This window comes from Protopterus annectens, chromosome 9.part0 (genome assembly GCF_019279795.1).
Source record: "Protopterus annectens isolate FY-2018-M chromosome 9.part0, PAN1.0, whole genome shotgun sequence".
In the NCBI taxonomy this organism is placed as follows: Eukaryota; Metazoa; Chordata; order Ceratodontiformes; family Protopteridae; genus Protopterus; species Protopterus annectens.
This window is the reverse complement of record NC_056743.1, coordinates 1,788,836,954-1,788,863,264: the sequence shown is the minus strand read 5'-3', so window position 1 is coordinate 1,788,863,264 and position 26,311 is coordinate 1,788,836,954. Positions and strand designations below refer to the sequence as shown.

Genomic DNA, 26,311 nt, shown 5'->3' with positions numbered 1-26,311 from the left:
CTCCTTCTTTATTCCTGTTACCCCATCCATATGGACCCAGGCAGTCCTCATATCCTGTTCTATCTGTCCCGATATGTGTATTCAAGTCACCCATTATCAACACCAATTCATGCTGTCCTGCTTTATCTAGCAGGCACTGCAACTGCTGTCTGAATGCATTCTTTTCCTTACTATCACAACCCTGCTGTGGGGCATATGCTGATTTTATGAATACTGCCCTATCATTACACTGGAGTCTGATTGCCATGAGTCTGTCATTAATTCTGATGATATCCCTCTGCCTTTTGAAGCCTTTCTCTCACCACAATTCCTACACCATTTCTAGCCTGTCCCCCACCTGAGTAGAGTAGAGTCTGAATCCCAAGCCAAGTGGCTTTGCTGCACGGCCCTTTCATCTCATTGTCCAGCCTCCTATGTATCATCATGTCATCCACTTCTAAGCTGCGTCCTTGTCAGTGAACCTACATTAAGTGTAGCAATTCTCAGTTCATGTTTGGCAGGTTGGTTGGTTTTATGTCCAGCTTTCACTCAACAGAGCTATCCCAGGTAACCCAGGCAGGGCAACTACACACCGGCCAGCCAGTAGCTTATTGGCCCAGGGCTGCTGGGCTTTATGGCTTGTACACACTGGCCAGTAGGGGCACGTATACCCCTCCCACTGTTAGCAAGGGTCCCTGGCATGGGTGAAAGTAGGCCGGGTCCTCAACCCACTTATCACCAGTAACTACCCATACCCATTTTGGTGACATTAGTCAACATGACCAAATCACCTACAGCCATATTTTACAGTGAGTGGCTAGCCCTGCCATGGCGCGCAGTCTGTGATCCATGTTCTACTATCTTGGGGATACTGCGCACCACAGCAGATGCCCAAAGTGGTTGGTCTGTACAACAACTTCCCCTATAGGGCACCATGTAGAGTCTGTGCTGCTGCCCACAGCACCATTCATTGATGAGTCTGAGATGGAAACACTCAACATGTTTTTCGGACATGGGAGAAACCCCACGGAGACACAGGGAGAACCTGCAAACTCCAAATGGGCACTGGTCGGAGGTCAGGATCGAACCTTGTGCATGGGAGGGGAAGACGTTAACCACTAAGCCATCTGGCACCATCAAAGCCATCTGGCACCATATGATAAAGCAGATATGATAATGATGCTGGGTGAGATAGGGGAGAAATGGCTCCTGAGGGTACTAATAGCAGTGTGGAGAGAAAGGCGTATCCCAGATTACTGGAGAATAAGCATACTTGTGCCAGTGTGTACAAGAACAAAGGGGACATCCATAAATGTGGGCAGTACAGAGGAATCAAACTCCTACCACATTGCATAAAAGTTCTGAAGAGAGTGATTGATAAACGGATACGCAGAGTAGTAGAATTTAAGATGGGAAATGAACAGTTCGGGTTCCGATCAGGATGCAGCACAACTGACCCGATGTTTGCATTGAGACAGATACTTGAGAATAAGCTAGAAATGAGAGGAGAGAGTCCAACGACTAGACTTGGAGAAAGCATATGACAATGTCCCAAGAAAGCTAATCTGGGCAGTACAGCGGTGGTTTGAAGTCCTGGAAACATTGGTAGACTTAGTGCAGGCTATGTACAATGACCCAGTGACTCATGTACTAACAAGTGTTCGGCCTCACAGAGGGGTTCAACTCTGAGCCCACTGCTGTTCATACTGGTGGCAGACTACATTTATGCTGTTTATACTGGTGACAGGTTACATTAGCAAACAGGTTGGAGGGGACAGATCAACAAAGCTGCTGTATGCAGACGATGTGACAGTACAGGCAGACCCTGAGCTAGAACTTCAGCAAAGGATAGGAGAATGGAATGCAAATCTGAAGGCACATGGGATGCAACTAAGCACAGATAAGACGGTGGTAATGGCAGCAAATTGGGGAGATCAAAAGAAGCTGAGAATAGAGATAGAAGGGAAGACGGTGGAACAGGTAAACAGCTTCAAGTATCTTGGAGGGATGGTTGAGGAGAAGGGTAGTCTGAATGAAGAGGTCAAAGCTAGAATCAGAGGGGCTGCAGCCAACTGGCATAGAGTATTAGGTGTAGTCTATGACACAAGAATGTCAAAGAAGCTGAAAAGCAAGGTGTACAAGACAGTGGTGTGATCAGTACTACTGTATGGCACAGAAACTTGGCCAGTAAAGGCAGAACAGTTGAAGAAACTAGAGGTGATGGAAATGAAGTGCCTGGGAAAGGTGATAGGATGCACACTGTGGGACAGACAAAGAAATGAGGACAGAAGAGCAGAAGCCAAAGTAACTCCAATTGCAGAAAAGATCAAAGAGAACAGATTACGGTGGTTTGGCCACGTGTAGAAAAGCAGAAGACGACCTGGTGAAGAAGATATGGGACAGACAGGAAGAAGGTAAGAGGAAGCAAGGATGTCCAGCAAAGAGGTGGATGGATTGTGTGAAAGAAGATCTGACAATCAGGCATTAGTGGTGAAGAAAGCAGGAGTGTTGCACTGAATCAAGAGAGTTGGCGACAGTTAACACGATACCCCGACCCCATATAGAAAAAAAATGAGAAAAAGGGGGCTGATTATGACTGTTATAGTAAGCTCGTACACAACTGTACTGTATCCAGACTGAAATCACTGTTGCAGTATTCCAAACAGATGAGTGATTCACAAAGCTTAAGGAAGAAGACAGGTGGATGGCTGAAATTTGTGAGAACTAAGAAGTTAGAAAGGCCTATCAAAGACAGCTCTGGATTTGGAAAAGGCATCTAATCTGTAGTGCTCAGTGAAAGTGTAAAATGAAGATGGGGTAGCTGCTTCCAAAATCAGCATGGAATTTACCCCCTTGTAGAAAGCTCCAGAAGAGTCCACAAGCTTTTGGGAGAGAGGGCCAGGATTTGCTATGGCAAGTGTAGCAAAAAGTTAGAGACCTAGAAACCCAGTAGCAACAGTCTGTTTGGATACTGGCTAGCTTAGCTCAGAATCCAGCAGGGAAATAGTTGGTCAGGCTTATGAACAGACAGTCTTGTCAAGGTAAAGTCAGACTGTCTGTGTACATCCAGGGAATGTAGATCCCCCCCTTGTTCTCTGGGTTGGGAAAGAAAGTAGGCAGGCTGTTGGTTAGATTGAAGGGCATGAAAGACTGACCTTCAAGGACAAACTGTCCTTCTGGAAAATGAACCAACAAAATGGTTTTCCAGATGCAAAATTTGAGTGGAGAAAGCTGTTGGTTCAAAGGGAGTCAGAGTGAGCTTTTCCAACATACAGTTGAGATCAGAAGAGGGAGGCACAGATTTTCTCTGAGCATTTACATGCAGGACCACTTTTAAAAAAAGTTTTACCTCAAAGCCTGGACACAAGTTAAGGAGAAGGCAGCGGAAAAAGCTTAAAGGTGGGCTCTGCTAGCAGAATATGCTAAATTTCTCTTCATAAGCTCACACAAATAAGACAAAAGGAACCTCACATTTTATTAGATCAGGATTTTTAGCTTGACACCAGACTGAAAATATCTTCCATTTTGCCATGCAGGATTTTCAGTTAGTGGGTCTACTTGTCCCTTAGAGAACCTGAAGCACATCCTCAGAGAACTGATGTCTGTAAAGGATCAAAATCCTATCGTCCATGTTATAGATTGAGGGATGATGGGTTGGGGTGAAACAATAAGCCATTCTGTTGTGTTACCAGGCCCACTTTGTAGGGTAGCTTGTGGTGCCTGCCCCTTGCTAAGTGATAAAGAAGGGGAAAACAATGCTACTTTGGCCAAAAGGCACTAAAATTCTCTCTCTTTTTTTAAACTTCTGGGAGCACAGACAGTGGATGGAAGGCATAAAGACGTACACTGTTTGAAGGGAAATATTTGCCTTGATGGCCAGGTCCCAACCAATCTAAGCCAGCTAGCACAACTGGTAGGATCTTATTGTCCCTCCTTGCTTGTTTATGTACCATGACTGTTATGTTGTTTGTGAATACCTGTAGAGATCCTGGTGTCCAGAGATGGGAGAAGACTTGCAGAGCCTGAATAAGAGCTCTCATCTCCTTCAGGTTGATGCGTTCTGCCTTGAGATTGCGCTGCCCGCAACCCTGAACCTTTTGAGTCCTTATCCATGATCCTAAAACCTCTGAGACTTTTATGTACAGCTCCTGACTTGGAGACTGCATCCTGAAGGGAAGGCCTGGACCGAGATTCACCTGTACCACTCACCAAAGGATCTCGCTCTCTCTTTTTAGAGACGGTGAGAGAGGGATCTGCATATGTTCAGGGGTAACTGTTTTTTTCCTTATATGCAGCCTGGCTAGTGGTAGCACTGAGACAGTTGCTGCCATGTAACCTAGTGTTCTGAGAACGTCCCACACTGAGCAGGAATGGAGACGTAAGAGGAATTGGAAGTAAACTGTGAGGCTCTGGACCTTCTCCTGGGTAAGAAGCCCTGCCACGTTTGTGCCCAGTCTGCAGCCCAGGAAAACTAGCTCTTGAGTGGAAGACTTTTTGAAACTGAAAGTGAACCCCAGTCACAACAGGACAGTAAGGGTGAATTTAAGGCGAACTAATAGGATCTGAGGCAAGGAAGCCTAGATTAGCAAATCATCAAGACAGGTGAATATCTGTATTCCCAGAGTCCTGCAAAAGGTTATTACCCTAGGCACTTAATGAAAACTCTGGGGGCAGTACAAAGCCCAAAGGACAAGCCAGAAAACTGAAAATGTGACGAGTCTGTAGAGAACCTCAGGAATTTCCTGCAAGACTGGTATATGGGAATATGCAGGTACACATCCTTCGATTCCAAAGACACTAAGAATGCCTGCAGAAGGATAAAGAGAAGAAGGTTTTGAAGAGACAGAATTTTTAAAAGTGGGTATCGTGAGGAAGGTGTTGAGCTGAAAAAGGTCCAGTATGGGTCTCCACAGTCCTTTCTGAACTACTAGAAGCAGCCTGGAGTAGAATCCTCTTCCTAGAAACTGAGGAGAAAATGGCACTACTGTGCCTTATGAAAGCAGGTCCAGTAAAATGGGTGGAAGCTGCAACTGGTTGTAGGAAGAGGTTGGAATGCCTCTGAAGGGAGGAAGTTCATTCCAGGACATTTTGTAGCCTTGTTTGATGATGGTGAGCACCCACTTGTTTATTGTGATCATTTCTCAATTTGTGATAGAACAGGTGAATCTTTTGCAAAGTGGAAGGGTGGGACTGGGGGGGGGGTGGATACATAGTCGCACCGACTTATCTGTAAAGGGAGGCCCCCCAGAATAGGGGTCCCTTTTAGGTCTGTCTGGAAACCTCTTTCTGGGTACCTTCTTGCATTTCAGAGAAGTCTTATGCTCTCTTATGGCAAAAAAGTAGACTTGGCAGGGCAGTTTCTCTGGTATCTGGGCACAGTGGTAAGGAAAAATTAACTGCAGCCCTTCATAGCTTTGATTTGTTCGTGCAAAGTATTGAATAAACTAGCTTGCTTGCTGTCCAAACAAAAAGTCCCTCTCAACAGGGGAAGCTAGGAGTTTCACCTTGAAATCTTCAGAGAGAGGCTGAGTGCATAACCATACATATCTCCTAACTGAACCAGTAAGCAGCTGCTCTAGAAGAGGCCTCAACAGTATCATAGCTGAATTGGTCCACTTGTCTATCTTTATAAACGACCTGCCCACCGCCACTCCCCAGACCACATGCATACAATACGCAGATGACTCTACCTTAATCTGTTCAGCCACCTCCCTGACAGATCTCATGGCAATCACCCAAAACTCATTTAACCTAGTTGAAAAATGGTTCGTAAGTTGTCAACTCATTTTAAATCCTAACAAAACCAAATTGCTCACATTCTCACTCACCTGAAAGACCCCCCCCCCCACTGTTCTCCATTAAATCCTCCAATGGCACAATTATATCACCAGATGCCCATACTAAGCTTTTAGGTGTCACTATTGATAACTCCCTTAAATATGACACCCATATTAATCAAACCATCAAAACTGTCAACAAAAAACTTGGATCCCTCTATAAGGTCAGATGTTTCCTTATCCTACATGCCAGATCTACTATTGCTTGCACACACCTGCTGTCAACCCTTCTCTATGCCTCTCCCCTTCTCACTAACCTAAACAAATCCACACTTAGCAAACTAGTCGTCTGTTATAATCACATCGTTGGATTCGCCACAGGTATGTCCTACAGGACCCACCACTGCCTTAACCTGAAGCACCTGGTGTGGCTAGAATGCACTAGCCTACTTCACTATAGCCAGCTCAAAATAGCCCATCAAATTCTTCATAACCCTGAAAAAACACCCGCTCTTAAATGCATCATTAACCCCTATAATAACTTGCTATCACTTAGATCCTCCAAATAAGCTACTAGTCCAAACATCCAAATCCAATAATGTTGCTGGTGAATCACTATACTCTATGTAGGAAAAATCTGGAACTCAATGCCTTCTGTTTTCACTTTAGAACCATCTTTCTCACAATTCAAAAAAAATCTTAAACATCTCAAATCGCACTGGCAATGTTCCTGTTCCAAACCTGGTTAGCCCATTCTACATTCTCTGGATATGCTTAGCTACTGTGCACCTGTTAAATCTATGCATTATGTATATGAAACAGACCTATTTCTGCTCTCTTACTTTTGCTTCCCTGTTTAAATGTACGTTTATGGCACAGTAACATAACTTTTTATACTGAATGTTGTATTGAAACTGTATAACTTTCTTATAATGTGTTTAAATATTTGTTTACTAACCTGGAGCTTTTCTCCCCAGGCCTCCGCTGAAAATGGACATGTATCCAGTCGGACTCTCCCAGTTAACAAATGTAAAATAAATAAATAAATTTTAGTGGCTTGAGCAACCAAAGAATATCCGAGTCTGACCCTACCATGTCAGCAACAGTCTTATTGAGATTAGCAGGGATAAGCAAAAGGTATTTGGTCATCTAGGTCTCATAATTAAAGGTCCTGAAAACCAGGGTTGAGGAAAAGTAGTTTTGTACCTACCATAAATGTAGATGTTCGAGTGTATATACTGCTGCAGTCATCACACTTGGGTTATCCTGCCATCAGGCGGTCCCGCAGTCGGCCGAATCCCAAAGTCTTGGTCCGGCGTCGGTTGTCGTCGCTTCTTCCCTGACGTCAGAGTGACAGGGGGATAAAAGAGGCAGCAGACACCATTTTCTTCAGTTTTTCTTGCCCCAGATGTCAGGTGCCCCCAACTAGGAAGGCAATACAAATAACTATGCAAAAATACCTTAGTAGATAAACAATAGTATTAGCTGTTAGCAAATACACCATATAGGCATGCATCCAACAGATTGATGTATATGGAGTTATAACTAACACCCTGGTATGTAGAGGGGATGGTGGGAGGGTAACCTGGACTGCAGCAGTATATACACTCGAACATCTACATTTATGGTAGGTACAAAACTGTACTATGTTCATCGTGTTATACTGCTGCAGTCATCACACTTGGGTAGAATCCCAAAGCTATGGATGGGTGGCTGGTACTAAACTGGGTTAGGTGAAGCTAGGATGCCCTGCAGAACTGCAGTGGCAAAACCAGCTCTGGTTTTCAAGTATAATGGAAGGTGGTAGTGCTTGGTAAAGGTGTGCACTGAACTTCAAGTAGCTGCCTCCAGAATGTCCTTGGTTGGAACCCCCCTGAGAAAGGCTGCTGAGGTTGCTGTAGCCCTGGTAAAATGGGACCTAATATTAACAGGCACTGCTTTCCCATGGTGCGAGTAGCAAAAGCGGATACAATGTGCAATCCATTTGGAGATGGTCTGTTTGGAAATAGCCTTTCCTTGTGAACCTGCAGCATAGGATACAAAGAGTTGGTCAGTTTTTCTGAAGGTCTTTGTCTTATCCAAATAGTAACGTAGCTGTCTGTGAATGTCCAAAGAGTGAAGGAGTCTTTCTCCTTTATTCTGGGGGTTTGGATAAAAGGTGGGTAAATGAATGGTTTGATTCAAAGCCACACTGGATGCTACCTTTGGCATTAGTTCGTAAAGAGACTCTGTCCTGATGGAAAATGATGAAAGGTTCCACTGCCATAAGTGCCTGTAGTTCTGAGACCCTGCGTGATGAGGTGATAGCCAGCAACAGAGCTGTTTTCCATGACAAGTATTGTAGTTCTGCTGAGAAGGCTGGTTTGAAAGGAGGCAGTGTTCATTTTTCTAAAACGAAGTTGAGGTCCCAAGCTGGCGTTGGGAGTTTTCTGGGGGGTCTTATATTCTTAGCCCCTCTGAGAAACTGCCTTAGTAAAGGGTGTGAGAAAATGGGAGGATCCGTATTATACGGAGCTGAAATGGCTGAAGCATGGATCTTAATGGATGAGAAAGAAAGGCCTTTGTGTAGCATCTCAGTTAAGTATTGCAGTATTTGAGGAACGTTTGGTATCCAAGGATTTTGGCCTTTAGCCTGGTTCCATGCACAAAATCTTTTCCATTTGTCTGAGTAAGTTTTTCTGGTGCTGGGCCTCCTGGCCTCCAAAATGACATTCAGGACATCCTTTGAGAGAAATGTTGATTGATAATTCAAGGTATTCTCCATGCAGCTAAATTTAAAGTCCTGAGCTGACTGTGAAGGATCTGAGAGTTTTGCTGAGTCAACAGAAGTGGGGATTGAGGTAAGATCCATGGAGGGCTGTGAGTCAAGGTCCTTAGTAATGGGTACCAGTGCTGACGTGGCCAGTCTGGAGAAATGAGGATCATTTGAGGTCTCTCTGATCTGACTTTCAGTAATACCTTGGTCAAGACAGGTAGTGGTGGGAAGGCATAGACTGTCAATGCTGTCCAACTGAATGACAGGGCATCCATTTTCCAGGCTAGGGAATGATAAGTCCTTGTGCAAAATTTCTGTAGTTGGCAATTGTTGGGGGAGGCAAATAGATCTATGTCTGGGCGTCCCCACCTTTGTGTTATCATTGAAAATACTTGTGGGTGTAGTCTCCACTCGTGAGGATCTGCCAAATTTCTGCTTAATTTGTCTGCCAATATGTTTTCCTTTCCTGGCAGGAATTGTGCTTGCAGTTGTACTTGGAAAGTCAATGCTGTGTTCCACAAGGTCATTACCTGTCTGCATAAAGGGTAGGAGTGTGCTCCTCTCTGTTTGTTTATGTACCACATAGCTGTGGTGTTGTCTGTCCTTATTAGTAGTTGTCCTGGATGCAAGAGGTCCTTGAAGGCTGTCAGTGCATTTTGCACAGCTAGCATCCCCTTTTGGTTGGTTTGTTTTGCGGACCATTTGCCCTGTATGCACTGTCCTGCCATGTGTGCTCCCCAGGCGTAGTCTGAAGAATCTGTTGTCATAGTTTGGTTTGCTGGAGGTAAGACAAAAGGAAGACCCTTGTTTATTTGACATGCTTGAGCCCACCATAGGAACTCTTTTTGAAGGCAGGGAATGAGAGGTATACTTGTTTCGAAGCTGTGCCTGTGTTGAGTTCATACACTTTTCAGGTACCATTGTAATTTCATCATATGCAGCTTTGCATGTGGAATTAGTTGAATGCAGGATGCCATGAACCCCAATGCCTGCAGGATTTTCCTTGCAGTGAGCTGGGTAAAAGTTGCCATCTTTTTGAAGTATTGAGTCAGTTGTTTTTGTTTGTCTGGCATGAGATAAGCCATCTGGGCCATTGTATTTAAGCTGGCACCCAGGAATATTATGTCTTGTGAGGGTATTAGCTTTAACTTCTTTTTGTTTACTGTGTACCCTAGGCAACTCTGCAGCTTGGTTACAAATGCCAGATGCTGTAATAGAATGGCCTTGCTGTCCGCTTGGATCAGGCAGTCGTCCAGATATGGATAAATTTGTATTCCTCGTTGTCTGCAGTATGCAATTACTGATGCCAGGCATTTTGTAAATACTCTGGGCGCAGTAGATAAGCCAAAGGGCAATGCAGAGAATTGATAATGCGTTGTACCTGCCAAAATATGAGGTATCTTCTGCAATCTTGTCTGACAGGGACATGCAGGTATGCCTCTTTGAGGTCCAACGTTACCAGCCAAGACTCCTTGCCCAGCATGGGAAGAAGCTGCTGTAGTGTGAGCATTTTGAATTTGGGTACCTCCAGGTAAGTGTTTAGAATTGAGAGGTCTAAAATGGGTCTCCAGGCTTTGTCCTTTCTTGGTACTAGAAATAGTCTTGAGTAAAAACCTTGACCTTGCTCCTTTGTAGGTACCTTTTGAATTGCTTTCATATCCATGAGAGCTGAAATTTGCGTTTGTGCCTCTGTCCATTGGTTTGGAGGCAGATTTGGCATGCCTCTCATCCGTGGTAAAGTGTGAAAATGAAATCTGTAGCCTCGGGTAATGATATCCAGAACCCATTTGTCCTTTGTTATGATGCACCAATTTTGTGGAAATAGAGCCAGTTTTCCTCCCAAAGGTACTGCCAGGGCAATTTTGCTTGGCAGGCGAAGAGGGAAGTCATTGTGTTTGTTTCCTGAAGGGTTGAGATCTTTCGTCTCCACCTCTGAGTTGTTGTATGCCATTGTCTAGGCCAGAAAGAACCTTGTGGCTGGCCTCTGCCCCTTGGGCGTCTGTACCTACCCCTTTGGGGTCTGTCTGATGCAGGAAAGGACCAGTTTTTTGATGGCCAGTTTCTGCTGAAACGAGGAGGTTGTGCCTGTAAAAATTCTTTAACTGTCTGCATAGATTTTGCCTTTTCTTCCAGTTTCTTTAAAACTTCCTCTGCTTTGATACCAAATAACACATCTTTCTGCAATGGAGCATCCAATAACTTTGCTCTGACATGTTCTGGTAAGGCTTGCTCTTTTAGCCAAGCATGTCTACGTATTACAGATCCTGCGACAGCTGCTCTACATGAGGCTTCCAATGAATCAAAACCACACTGTAAGGTATGCTTTCCCACCTGTTCTGCTGCATGCAGCAAATCCTGCCTCTCTTTGAAATCAGGTTGATCTGTCTGAGGGATCATTTTCTGCTTTAACTGTGTAATCAAGTACTGCTGGTATTTTAGCATGTGGAATTGGCAGTTTAAGGCCCTCATGGCCAAAGTGGCAGACATACACTTTCTTCCCCCATCTTTCTAATGCTCTGGAATCTCTTTCAGAAGGTAGTGGATTCTTAGCAGTAGAGGCCTTAACCCCTTTGGGACCCTGGGAAATGGTTTTGGGGTCTGCAACAGGGCTTTTATATAGAAACTTATGAGAATCAGGAACTCGGTAGTATCTGTCTGGTTTAGCTGGTGCAGGAGGTAAGGAATCTGGGTTTAGACTAGATTCGGTGTAAACATTATCCAAAATGTCTAAAACTGGAGGAATTGCAAGGGGTCTATGCTGTGGGAGAAGAAGAAACTCACGGAGTCTTGGCCTTCCCAGTGGAAGTGTTCCCTCATGGTGTAAAGTTTCCCCAAAAGAGTAGTCTTCAGGGGGGACACACAGAGGGAATGGACTCTTCAGCATCTGAGTCTTCATAAGGAGGGAAGGAATAATCCTGGTCCTCAGAGTTAGCTGAGGAAATGGATGCTTGGTCAGAGGAGGGATAATCTTCCTCCAGTCTAGGCCTTTTGTCAGGTGGGGGTAGTGAATCCCTGATAAGGGTAATTAAATCCTCAGCCATCTTAAGCATCTGGTTTTTAGGCATAGGGGCCTGTGGGTGGGACTGTGGACCCGGTTTCCTAACTTTTAAGGGGGCTTTAAGTTTAGCATAAGACTTAATAGAGATAGTTGTCGGTTTGAAGACACCTTCAGAAACCGAAGGCCTGTCCAAAATCTCCGGATCACCGTCAGGGTTGGCGTCCGAGGGGTGAGATGGAACCGGCTCCTGAGGCCCAGCTGATTAGGTCTGGGAGGCCGTCAGAATTTCTAAATCTGCGGTAGTCATGGGCTGTGTAGGCGCCTCGCTGAAAACCGGAGAACCGGCGGCAGGCCTTGCTGAGGCCTCGGTATCTGGTCTTGGCCTTGGTTGCCTGTCCTTGTCCTTGCGTTTTTTTAATCATTGCTGATGTCGGTTGCTCCGACGACATGCTATAATTAAATTTTCTGCCAAAATAATGTCGGGCGAAATCTGCCCGACGCTTGATTGTACGTTTGTTGAACCTAGCACAAAACCGACAACCAGAGACGTCATGGTCTGGGCCTAGGCAAGGAATATAATAAGAATGAAAATCCTTATGAGGTATTTGCTTCCCACAAGAAATGCAATTATTAACTTTGTCTGACATCGGTTTGAGGCAAGAAAAGTTTTCCCAACGGGGTACTTAGCTTTAGAGAAGACTTCGGGCTGAAATTCGATTCGAAAATCTCAGGAGCTAGCCGACCGTCACTTGCGAACTGCTTCTGCTTAGGGCACCGCGCGGCAAGAAAGACTAAATGGCGTCGGCTGCCTCTTTTATCCCCCTGTCGCTCTGACGTCAGGGAAGAAGCAACGACAACCGACGCCGGACCAAGAATTTGGGATTTGGCCGACTGCGGGACCGCCTGACGGCAGGATAACCGAAGTGTGATGACTGCAGCAGTATAACACGATGAACATCGCAATCATTTTCCTCACCTGCCCATGGATCTACTGTTCTTGACTGAGGCAAGGCCATTAGCAAGTGGCATAAGGTTAGATGGTTTGTCTGAAACCAAGGAAACTACTAAAGGATCAACAACTGGACTTTTTGAAAAGAAAGATAAGTTAATTGGGATCTTTACAGAATCTTATGCCTCATTGGGGGGGGGGTCTAGATGCTGAGAGTCAAGAGTAGAAGACGTGGATGTGAAAGAATGAAGAAAGGCCTCTACGATTGAAGGAACTAGGGAAGGAGCTGGAATGCCCGCTTCTAAAAGTCTGTAGCATCATCAGAGATTTGTTTATACACTTCCACTCAAATATTTTCTCATGCTCACAGCAGTTTTTCCAAAAGATGCTTCTTCCACAGAAGAATCAGGGGAGAGGGAATCATTACCTGACAACATTTAACTACGTAAAAGAATTTGAGAGGAGAATGCTAAGGAATTAACTAAATCTAAGAACCCTCCTCATCCTGAAAGGAAGACTCCACAGTAATCTTCTGCGCAGTGGGTAGAAGAGATGAAAAGGAAGAAGGCTTGAGAGCCATAATGGCCCTGAATAGGCCCTGAGAAAACACATATACTCCGCCTCCCTAGAAGACTGGGGAAGGGAACATGTTTGGTCTTCTGCCATTTCTTCTTAGTGATGATGTCTGCTTGAGCTAAGCAAAGAAGCCCTAACCTCAACATACTTTAATCAATGATCCTGTAATCTCTTTCCATATTAAAATCTGAGGGAGGGCCCTCTGACAATGTCCCACAGTTCCCCCCTCTCTACTGCAGCAGCAGTCATTTCAGGCATGTGGTCCTCTGACTCCAGACCAGCCTCCAGCAAAGTCACAGTAGAGGGTGGCTGAGGAAGTGTTAGACATACAGTGGGCTCTGCAACCTCAGCAGATATGTGAGAATCTGACAGGAGTAGACTGCACATTAGGCCTAGGCTTCTTGATTTTTTTCTTTTTGAGGGGATGATCCATCAGGAGTGGAAGGATCCACCATCTCAGACTGGGCCAAACACTATAGTCATGGAGTCTTGAGAAACCTATTCAATGACAACAAATGGGAGCGCAAGTCTCTGGTAGGAAGGACTTGTAGACGGAACTAGATCTGTAGTCGTGGCCCAAGTAGAAAAGGGACTAGGAATGGAGGTCTTTATAGGACATCTACTCACACTTTCCACTTCTAGCAGACATCTAACAAGTCACAGATAAATAGGATAAACAAGAAAAGGAAGGTTCTACAAAGGGGCACTTATCTGACTCTATAAAGGCATACGATACAAAAGATGATGAGAAAAACCAGATAGACGGGTACAAGGCCAGCATTCAAGCTGGCAGGGAGCTAGACTAGGATTTATGCTCATACATCTGCTTATGCACTCCTGCTCACACTGGCTGAGGTCATGCATCAGACTTATCACTAATGGAAGGTTTAGGCTTCGGTACTACGATCGGATATCCGTGGTAAAAACCCATATGTTTGATGCACTGCAACAGTGACTTCAATCAGGACATCTAAATATTTATTTTCCTAAATATTTATCATATTCTGTCTCACTATTCTTACTACAGACTTTCATTGCTTAACTTAAAAGAACTGAGTAGAAAAAAGCCCCTATTTAGCTTTCTCTGCAAAAAAAAAAGACCTCATTAGGTAACTTATTTTCATTCCAGAGATGGCTAGAGACAGAATAACACCACAAATAAGATGGGAGACAAAAACCTGAAAAGAATACTGCTGACAGAGTAAAAATGATCATAAGAGTACTACTGACAACATAGGAGAATTTTTACTCCATTCAACAGCATAGTTTTGCATTTGTAGGTATTACAATACACTGCCAAGCACAAATATATAATGAACAATGCAACATTTAAATTATACATCAGCTGGAAGGTATTACCTGAAGTAACTGTGGGTTTTCCTGACCCAGCTGCTGAAGCAGTGCTGGCAGCAGTGAAGGATTCTGCTGAATCACCTGTCTCATATTCTGAAACTGAGGCTGGTCTCTCAGGAATTCCAAGGGGTTGTCCCCTGCAATTACAAAAACATGAAAAGGTAGATGCCGAGCTCACTAGGTGGAACTGGAGTAGAACCAAGCATGGGACCTGACTGAATGACATCTTTATTCATTCTGAAACAACTATGTACATCTTACTTTCCTTTCAGATTAAACATTATGATGAGAAGCAGGGCTTCAAAAGCAAACCCTGTTCACTTAACACAGCCATCAAACTTCACCCAAATGTTTTTCAAAAGTTTTTCTACTTACTATGCAGGTTTTGTTGAAATATTACAAATGTAAAATAAATAAATAAAATACTAAAAGTGAAAAATGAAGACAACATTAAGTTACATGGGCTTCTCAATCAGAAAATGAGAGGCTAGATGATAAATATCTGTTTTATGTAAACTCCCTTGTGGCATAAGTGGCAAAATTAGCCAGCAGCAATGTATAACCAAGTAGTAAAGATATCACAGTCCTATCACTGCATTCAACTGCACTACTCCACAAAACAGCGTGATTTCAACATGTTGTAGATGCAATTCTCTACAGAGTGCCCTCACAACATAAGCCCCTAAGGCTAAACACCTTGCCCAATACACTAATCCATAGGTGACTCAAAAGTGAGTCACACAGATGTCCCACTCACTAGGCTGAATAAGAAGGTAACAGTCAGCTGTCTATCAGGTGCCAGAATCCGACACACAACACACGCACTCAGGTCACTCCACAAGTACAAATATGACTCTGTTATTGTCCATGTGGGTGTGAATGACCTGAGATGCACCTCCCTGGACTACATGAAGTGAGACAGGGTGGAGCTCGGATTATGTGGCCCAAGAAAGTATGACACTAACCCTGAGAAGTATCCTATCATCACCCAGAACTATACCACAGTACAAACAAAAAATGATTGCCTTCAACAATTGGCTAAGTTTTTGGTGTCATTCTAAGGGGATCCAGTATCTGTCTGCTTGGGATGACATGACTGAAACAAAACAGTGCAAGAAACTTCTCTGTGTGGAAGTCAAAACAAAACAAAAAATAAGAATAGAAAATATACAACTGTACAGCATTACTAAGTATTCGAAAGTAATCCAAGCAAGGCAGGCAGTCTGTTTCCAGTCGAAAATCCTTTAAGTTATTTTCTCTTTTTTGTTTTGTTTTGACTTAAGATGAGTTTAAGTTCGCTACTTCTACTACTATTGTCTGATCTGATTAATATACAGTGATTAACTAGAAATATATGGACTGAAAATCTTCCACACAGAGAAGTTTCTTGCACCGTTTTGTTTTTGGACCCAATTAACTTTAGTGGGTTGTTTTGAGACTTCGGGGATACCACGGAGATTACTTGTTTTTTGGATGACATGACTGACAGACCTCGATGCTTTGCCAGAGATGGCCTGCATCTGTCACCCCTGGGTTTCCAGGTACTGGCCAAGCTCTTGCCACCTCTACAGTGCCTATTTAGGCAGTGTTACAAAGATCAAATTACCACCATAACAGCTATAAATAAATGCAATCTGAGGGTCATGCTGCTCAATGCTAGAAGTCTAAATCTCAAGATGCACTCGCTCTAAGCACTCCTCAAAATGGAGAACATAGACATTTATGCTGTAACGAAGACCTGGCTTAAAGGGCAGAAAGCACCTGTTCTACCAGGCTACACTCATTCCACACCTTTCAGCCCCGAAACATAGACCGAAGCTCCAAAGGTGGTGTCTCCTTATTCATACAAGATATGCACACCTCCAGACTAGTAGCCCTGCCTAACTCATCTGAAATACTTCAGGTACAGCTAACATTGGTTAAGACAGCGATCCAGATCATAGTCTACAACAGGTCCCCAACCATATCTCTAGACTCTCACTCCACGTTCTTAAGCATTCTGGAATCTTTCAAGGTCCAACCCAACACTGTCTTACTAGGAGACTTAAACTACCCCTCCATCAACTGGGAAAACTACTCAAGCACCAATACACTGGCCCAACGCTTCCTGGAATTCATCATTTCCAACGCCCTGGACCAACTCATTCTGACCCCCACTAGAGGAAGCAACATCCTTAACCTGGTTATTACTAACATGGGCTACCATTCCTCTCCACCAATAAACAATCCCACCCTTGTCAGATCCGACCATAAACTAATCACCATGAAAATCCACATCTGACCCCCCCCCCCCCTGCAAAGGTAATCACTTTGAAAAACTTCTCCAAAGTTGACTTTGGACTTCTAAAAGCAGAGGTGGCTAACTTCACGGCACCCATGCGAATGGAAAATAGCTGCATGACTGCTGAATCATACGTCACTGCACTGTACGAATATGTACACAAATGCATGGAACTAGCCATACCCAACAGAACCAAGACGCTCTCCTCCAAAAAAAGGAAGCCAATCTGTGGTCCCCTGCCATTAATAAACTCTACAACAGAAGGAAGAAACTGTTGCAGAAAAAGGTGAATTCCCAAGACTGGAAAAACTCCCTTATTAGCCTCAACAAGAAGTTGAGATCCCTCATCAAATCCTCTAAAGCCAGCTATGAAGGCGGAATTGCTGCAGACACTAAAAACAATCACAAAGCCTTCTACAGCCATATTAAGAACCTCCAAGGCAATACCTAGATTTGCTCTGAGATACTGCACAGTGGTACCTCCTATACTCAGCCAACAGATACTGCCAACATACTGGCAGACAGATTCAGTGCCAACTTTACCCCCCCAGAGGACCAATCACAATACCAGAAGAATGCAAAGCACCTAGCATTACTGCAGCACAGGTTAAAGCTGCATTGTCCAAGGCCAAGAATACAGCCTCCATGGGACCCGATAATATCCCTGGCTGTGTTCTACATTACTAAATTACAAAGCGAACCTGCACCACATCTGTGTGCCCTGTCCAGTCACAGTCTCACCTCAGGCTTTGTCCCTACCGAATGGCGCACTGCTACAGTCATCCCTCTACATGAAGGGGGAGCGACTACAGACCCTGGGAATTATTGCCCCATTAACCTGACGAGTCTGATATGTAAAGCTATGGAGCGCATCATCATGGACCTGATTATCAAAGATATAGGAAATCTCGAAACTCTAGACCCCACGCATTTGGCTTTGTGAAAGGGAGATCATGCCTGCTCAACCTGGCAGACTTCTTTGGGTCAGTCACCAGGGCTGCGGATGAAGGTAAGGCAGTGCCATACAGCCTACCTCAATCTGGCCAAGGCCTTTGATACCATTCCTCAACTCAGGAATTATTGATAAACTCACCTAACTAGGCATCAACCCCTATATCATTAAGTGGGTTGCAAATTGGCTCACAGATGGAACACAGTGTGAAACTAGAGGACTCCCAAGTCAGACTGCCGACCAGCCACGAGTGGAATCCCGCAGGGATTAGTCCTGGGTCCTCTCCTGTTTGGCATCTACTTCTCAGAAATCCAGGCCAACACAAAGAGACTCTGACTGACCAAGTTTGCAGATGACTGCAAGCTGGGAGCCATTATTAACTCCCCAAATGATGCAGAGATCCTACAGAAAGGCCTCACTGAGACCAATGACTGGTGACAAAACCATGGAATTAAGCTTAGTGCCAAAAAAATGGGTAGTCATCCCCTTTAGTAAAATCTCAGTTCCCACTGATAACCACATCGATGGCAGCCCATTGAACACTGAAGGCGTTATAAGAGATCTGGGGATGCAGGTTGACAGCAGCCTTTCCTTCGACCACCACACTGCCTCTGTGATCAGAATGTCCTTCTATATGGCACATCTCATTACCAAGGGTTTTGCATCCAGGAAGAAAGCGATCATAGTTTCCTCCCTACTCTTTCCTCATTAGACCAGTCATAGATTATTATGCCCCATTTGGCATGTACCTCACTAGACATCTGCAACAGCTGGAGAGGCTACAGAAGTACCTCACGAAGAGGTTCATAGGCATTAAACACATGTTCTACACGGACAGACTCAAAAGACTCCAGCTATTCTCTGTCTCATATAGCCTACTCAGAGGTGATCTCTGCTTGACTTACAAAGCCATGTCTGACGCAGCTCTGTTAGACATGCTACATCTAAAGAAATCCCAATCCCTCTGCACCACATGCTCCAGAGACCTCTACCTCATTACCACAATCAACAGAACATATTGGAGGGACAAGTTTCTCACCCAGAGACTGCCCATGCTCTGGAATAAACTTCCCATAACTGTTGAGCAAAGCACCTCGCTGACCCTTCTTCAAGAGAAATCTTGATGAGTGGATGAGTAATAGAAAGTTCACCCCAGGGATCACTCCAGTGGCTCTACTTGACAGATAAAGTTTGTCATATGTTCAGAGTCTTAGTTCTGCAACAGTCATTTCTATATTACAAGCCCAACTTACGTTAGTTCTTCAAAACAAGAAATTCATTAAACTAAGCTTGCCAAAAATAAATTACTGCATGCAGAAAACATAAATGTATAAATAGCAATGCCCTCAATGAAATGAAAATATGAAAAGTTGTGTAAAATAATTACAACTGCTGAATGTGGGGAAGGGAGGATACTTTTACTGCTACAATAAAGATCTAGGAAAAAATCTGCTGTACTGGTAGGTTTACTTGCACAACTGTGCTATGTACAATATTAGAGCACTGTTGGGGTAGTTTAAAACTATATGGGTAGGTTACATATCTTAGGAACAGAGAGGAAGGAGGAGCCCCTCGAAAATGATCCTAGTAAAGCTTGTTCTGGACCTGGGAAAGGAATCCAGTTTGTAATCTTTTGTGAAAATAATGTAAGGAGAACCAAGCTGTCGCATCTAGAAAGCGTCTGGAGTCCACCAGCCTTAACAGTGACTAATCGTGGCTTGTTTTGGTGAGAACAAATAGCCTGAAACAACCATCTAGATACACACTGCTTAGACACCGGTTGTCCATTATTCTTGCATTCACGAAAAACAAACAGCTGATCAGCTTTACTGATGGATTTTGTTCTGTCCGACTACTATCTGAGCTGCTTGTGGGTATTCAGAGTATGAAAGATTCTCTCTCTCCGTTTTTTTTTAAGATTTTAGAAAGAACACTGAGATTAACAGATTGACTTAAGGTAAACTCTGAAACCACTTAAGGCATGAAAGAAGGTTGCATTCTCAAAGAAAATCTGTCCTTGTGTTAAGAGGCTGCCTTGTGACTCACGATACTCTTCTTGCAAATGTCAAAGCAATGAGTAAGATGGTTTTCAAAATCAAATGAAGTGGACAGATATATAAAACCCTTTCCAAAAACTGTTGCTCAACAGCAGGACAGGCAAAAGGGGGGGATCTAAGGGAAGACAAACAAATGGTCAAAAGATGATGGGCAAGAAACACCAGAGGATAACGCACCCAAAAACCTAGAACCTGAGGCATCTGGGCCTGAAATGGGTCTTGGTTATTAGAATACCACCAACTAGAAAATTCCTCCCTCTCACACACAAGATTTTCTAGTAGCTGTTTTTTAGCCTCCTTTAACACCAACTGCATATCCTCAGAAAAAAGTGCCTAAAGGTTACCAAAAAATCTCATTCATGTCAGTCAACTGAAATGTTTTCAGGCTGGGCATCAGAAACACAGCTGTGGAAGTAAACTTACCATAACAGGTAATGGACAGAGGTAAACTGTAAATAGTTCATCTCCCAGGCCCATACTTACTTATGAAGGGTATCAGAACTTGTCAGAAATTTGGGATGCATGGCTAGGCTTAAAAAGGCCCTTTGTGGTCGTTAACCTAGTAAATGCCTATGAACCTATGAACAGTAGATCCTTGAATGATTACTACTGTAGTAACCACAGCTATATGGGTTATATCCGGCTAAGGATACAATAGCTGGCCAGCTTCGAAAGCTCCAGGGTAGTTTTTACACACCTAATTTAGTCAGCTCAGGCTGTATAAACGCAGTTTTGGGTGCAAGCCCTATAAAGATTTCATAACAGAGAAAGGGAAGCTAAAGCTCTGACAAGGACAGTGCTATGCAAAAAAATAAAGGTCTCCCACTGTGGCAACAAAGACATACAACAGTGGGGATGGAGGAAAGGAGGGAGGAGCTACTGCAGCACTGATCATTTGAACATGTTCTGTTATGGTAAGTTTACCTGCACAACTGTACTATGTTCACCAAAAGGATCACTGCTGCAGCAGCCTTGACTATATAGGTAGATTAACATAGGTTTGACAGTTACAAGCCTTGAGAAATAATTAATTTACAGTGCTCTGTAAAAGTGTGCACAGAGGACCAAGTTGCTGATTCTAGAATATTTATAGAATCCAACCCTTTCCAAAAAGCCACAAATGAAGCAACAGTCCTGGTAAAATGAGCCTTAATCCTACCTGGAATTGTTTTGTTGTAGTGGGTATAACATAGGTTTGCAGGTTGTTACTAGAGCCATTTTAATCCTAGCTAAACTTACTCCAAATTTATCAAAACATTGCCGACATGTCAATATTCCAAATACTCCAAGAAATTATACGAGTTACGATATAGGCTTGCACACATCAAGTGTTCACAGACTTCCCCTGTCTATCACGGACAATGAGACAACCACTTTGAAACATTCATGTTTTGACACAAGTTGTCCTTTTTTTCAGCTTGAAGGCAGATGAATGACTGATCAGAGCTCAAGAAACACAGAACTTGAGATAACTATGGATTATCCAATGTAAGCAGTATCCTTTCTCTCAGACATTTAGGTTCTAGAAAGAAGGTAGGGACGACGGATAGCATGGCACAACATAAACTCATATAGTACTTTAGGCATAAATAAAGGAATAGTTCTTAATGAAACCTTATTTTTGTGAAAGAGAGTCAGGATTGACCTACCATGAGAGTCCGCAACTCAGATACTCTTGTAGCAGAGGTCAGAGGAATGACCAACACCATTTTTCATGTTAAAGAACCCAAAGTCAGCATTCTGAGTTGATATAACTGGAGTAAGGGTCAGTTTTACTAACATAAGCTTAAGACCTCAAGGGAGGAGGCACTTCTTTTCTAAAAGGCTTGTTATGAATCTTCCCTTTCAAAAACATTTTCATATTATCATCAGTGAAACTTATTCTAATAAAATCTGGCGCCTCGGCCAAATGGCCTTCAAGGAGTAAGTCCGTATAATACTGCAGTCTCTTACATATTCAAACATAAATAAACTTAAAACTAATTAACCAATTAAATAATTAAACCTCTCCAATTACATTCAATTTACATAGGGGAAAGTAAGAGCCTTTAAGGTACGGTTTCAGGAACATGCTAGATATGTTAAAGGTAACAGAGTACAGTTGCACATTTTAAGCTTCGCCATAAGTTACCCGGGGGAACTTCAGGGGACACTTTTAGAACAGGTGGTTTTTAATGGTTATGGTTGTGGGGACATGAAAAATTGATTCCTTACATAAAAGTTTATTTTTCTTCTAAAACATGGAACTTTGTCCCCCTGTGGCTTGAATGCTGAATGTAACTGGAGATTTTTAATTCAATTGTTTAATTATTTAATCTGATAATTAATTTTATGTTTGCTTATTTATATTTGAATCCTTAAAGGCTGTTTGGCCGAGCAGCTAGAGTGTATTGGAATAAGTTTTACTTTTCATTTGGATCTGTTGGCTTGTGTGTGGTTTGCGATTTTATATTTTTATTTATTTTTGTGGTCAAATTTAATATGGCCAGTGATCTAGCTTTATACTTAAGCACAGATTTTTAGAGATATGGGGGTTGTAGCCTACTCAATGGATTATGAAGAGTTTTGTTATCCAACCAGGGGATCGTTTGGCTGATTGTGGTGCTAATGAAGTGGAAGGAAGATGCCTAAACCTTGGCAGAGATTAGAAGAGGAAAGTAAACAGACTGTGAATTCTTTCCACTCTGTAGGTCAGTGTTCCACTACATTTTTAACTATGGTAACTCAGGTACTGTTTGACAAATTAGAACGATGGAAACGTTGGTGTATTTTAATATGCAGTGTCTGCAACGTTCCACTGAGTTGGGTTTGACCCCTAAGAGACTGAAGGCACTTAAAAGTCCATCAATGCCATGAGGTCTCCACACTGGGCCAACTAATCAAGTAGCCTGAATCCTCACCACTGACACTGGTGAGAGACTTTCACTTAGAATACGAATGGACACACTCAGCATTTCCAGATGCAGACCTCTATGCATCAAGCACAAGTTCCCTTAAGACAATACAGGACACATATTTAGGCCGGGATCTGGGTATCTCTGCCTCTCCCCAGGTCCCCAACGAGGCTTTCCACAAGCACCATGATACCAGTGCTTCGTGACCTTGCCTCAAGTAGCTGACACACACACACTAACATTTAATTTTCAAACACACACACACACACACACACACACACACACACACACACACACACACACACACACTTGGGAAAGGTTGGCACAGATTACCTGCTCTACCAACTTTACCCAGACTATAAGGTAAATTAACTGCTACCAGTCAGTTACTATAAGGCTCTTAAAAGGGTATCCAATTATGCTGACTGAAGTTAATATTAATACAAATAGTAATGTTGACCAAACAGCAAGGCTTTCAGGAGTGGCCAGAGTTATCACCAAATAAATATGTGCAAATACTCTCAAAGCTTAAATATTTTATAAAAAGGACCAGCCACAATGAAAAGTTTACATATATTTAATAATTAATAAAATAAGAATACTAAATATCTATTTGCAGTAAACACCGCAGTTTCAGTCACAGGAAATATTAAAAATAACACCGATGAAAAGTTTCACACAGTTAGAAAAAAAAACAGTATTTAGCTAATCTCACTATCTATTCCTGATCGACTAAAAGAATTACAGTTCCCTAGTTAAATTACTTACTAAACAGAGCAGGGCAAGATAATGTAGGTGAGTGGTACTTGTCAGTTTCAAGTCAGCATGTAGAATGCTGACGGCAAACTCTTTAATTATTATTTTTGGCTTACAGAATGACACACCTGATCATCTGACTCTTTCCCATGCTATCACCAACACTAGTAGCTGACAGGATTTTAGCACCTGTGTGTTGCCATACACACAGACAGATCTTTGCTCAGATCTCCTGGAAGTCATAAAACCATAAAACACTTCTACTCTTATTACCGGAGCTATAACCTATTCTCTAGTACAAACTTAGCGCCGCTAGCTCCATTCAAAACTGTGGGATAACATCTTTACGGTTTAACCCATAAAGCAATTTAATTTCAAGAATATTTTGCAAAATCACGTGGATTGAGAGTAAACTCGTCACTTCCAGAAGATACTGTTCTGATGTATACGTTTAATTCTGTTACAATCATACATGTACACCTCTTTTTCTTTCCAACAGGGCACACTGTTGATGCATTTTAACGCAGGCAAACCTCACACAAACATCTTCAGCAAAAGCATCTGTACAAATCAGTTTGATATACAAATGACACAATTATTTAAAAATTTCCAGCTAGCTGTGCTGGCATATGTTACAAACTACTGCCCTATTTCTCCTGGCATGGACAGCAGTACCTCCTACCATCACAAATGCCTTTTGACTTAAATGATGACAACAAGTTTGAGGCTAAATGGATTGCTGCTACTCACCGCTGTTCATTGGAATGGGTTAATATTTTGATAGAAAGGGATGCACTAAAACAAAAGAAGTTGAAGGAAGAAATTATTTCAACATGTTCTGTACTTTCTAGTCAAATTAATGCCTTCTGTTTTGATCACTGTTTGGAAGGAATAAATGAAAAGTTAGTATTTAAAAGAATTATTGGAGAAGAAGAAAACTAAACTGAAACATGACCTGTGAGACTATAATAGTGGTAGAGCCTTCCTCTGCAGAATGAATCAGTAGAGATGTGCAGCAAACAGTAGATCGGGTAATGCGGAAATGAACAGGAAACACCATGGAGTTTTGTTTATTTCATCAGATGGTAAATAGAAGTTATGTACTCACCATAACGTTCCATCTGAGTAGATACTTCATTTGTCTGCAACCTGTGGGGTGTCGGATCTGACCTCGGATCCGATCCGGCAGCTTTCCAAGCTCCAAGATCCGAGCTCCTAGCTCCTCCCCCCACCCATAATCCCCTAGTACCAACCACATTACCTCAGATCGTTTTTTTTGCCTCACCAACTTGAGACAGAAACCAACTCCAAATGATCAGAAAAAAAATCCCGAGGTTCGGGGGATGGCAGGGGGGGTCGGTTGCAGACGAAGTATCTACTCAGATGGAACGTTATGGTGAGTACATAACTTCTATATCTGAAGTAGTTACTTCATTTGATCTGCAACCTGTGGGACAGAGTCCCCAGCTAACCTATAAGAACCTGGGTGGTCCTTAGGGAAGGATATTCCGAAGCACCGTGGAGCCAAAAGAAGCCCTACTCCTGGAAATGATATCCAGTTTGTAATGAGAAATGAAGGTATGAGATGAGGACCAGGTAGCTGCTGAACAGATATAGTCTACTGGAACCCTAGACCAAAAGGCTGTTGAGGTAGCTACAGATCTTGTGGAATGAGCACGGATGCCAACCGGAGCTGGCTTCCCAGATGAAGTGTATCCCAGTATAATGCACTGACAGATCCAATTTGCTACAGTCACTTTAGCAATTGCCTTGCCCATGGCTGATTTTGCATAAGAAACAAACAACTGGTCGACTTGCGAAACTCTCTAGTCCTGTGCAAGTAAAAACGCAGTTGTCTGTGTACATCCAATTTGTGCAACGTATATTCTCCTTTGTTGTGAAACTTTGGGAAAAATACAGGAAGATTTATTGACTGATTAATGTTTGATTCTGTAGCCACCTTAGGCAAGAAAGACGGGTTAGTCCTGAGGGACACTCTATCTTTGTGAAAAATAAGATACGGAGGTTTGATAACAGAGCTTGTAATTCTGAAACTCTCTTGGCTGAAGTAATAGCCACTAAGAAAGTGGTTTTCCAAGACAAGAACTTTAACGGAACCGAGGCCGCAGGCTCAAAAGGTGGTCTCGTTAAGGCTTGTAAGACCAGAGTGAGATCCCACGGGGGAACCACAGTCTTGACAGGTGGTTTCAAAAGAAAAACGCCTCTTAAGAAGGTTTTGCACAACTTAGTAGATGCTAAGAAGCCTATGCCGTCCCCCACGTGAAAATGGGAGATGGCTGCCAACTGCACTTTGACTGTGGAGGCACTTGCTCCCTGTCTAAAAAGCAGGGAAAGGAAGTCCAGAATAGTCGGAATAGGGACAATAAAGGGGTCCAATTCTTTATTTTTGGCCCAGATGGAAAAACGTTTCCATTTACTGTTGTAAAGTTTCCTGGTAGATGGTTTATGAGCCGCCACCAGAATGGCCTTAACGGGGGATGAGATACCGGGAGTCCTAGCCATTAATGGAACTGGATCAACCAAGCAGCAAGTTTGAGATTGACCAGGTTTGGGGTATGGCATCTCGCTGGGTGCAAGATTAGGTCTGGACGGGGATCCAGAATCCATGGGGGAGCCACACTGTGAGACCGCAGAAAGGGGAACCAGATCTGTCAAGGCCAGAATGGGGCTATGAGGATAACTCTGCTCCCCAACCGACAGGCTTTCTGGATGAATTTCATCATAAGTGGGAGGGGGGGATAAGCATAAAGGAGTCCGGGAGGCCAAGCATGGACTAGAGCGTCTCTGGGGGTCTCCCCTCTGGGTGGAACTATCGCGAAGTACTCGCTGCATTTTGTGTTCAAAGGAGAAGCAAAAAGGTCGCAGCGAGGCTGACCCCATTTGTGGAAGATCTACTTCGCAACAGATGGATTCAGAGACCACTCATATGGAGTGAGGAACACTCGACTTAGCTTGTCTGCTAA

General features: G+C 43.2%; 1 protein-coding gene across 2 annotated transcripts in view; it reads right to left on the bottom strand.

Moving 5' to 3' along the window:
• The window catches only part of RAD23A (RAD23 homolog A, nucleotide excision repair protein), a 1,075,282-nt gene that overhangs the window by 146,097 nt on the left and 902,874 nt on the right, over positions 1 to 26,311 (bottom strand). For both annotated transcript variants that reach the window (XM_044084660.1, XM_044084659.1), the window contains one exon: positions 14,394 to 14,524. In XM_044084660.1, coding sequence (XP_043940595.1) covers positions 14,394 to 14,524 — 131 coding nt within the window. The remainder of the gene's footprint in view (positions 1 to 14,393; positions 14,525 to 26,311) is intronic.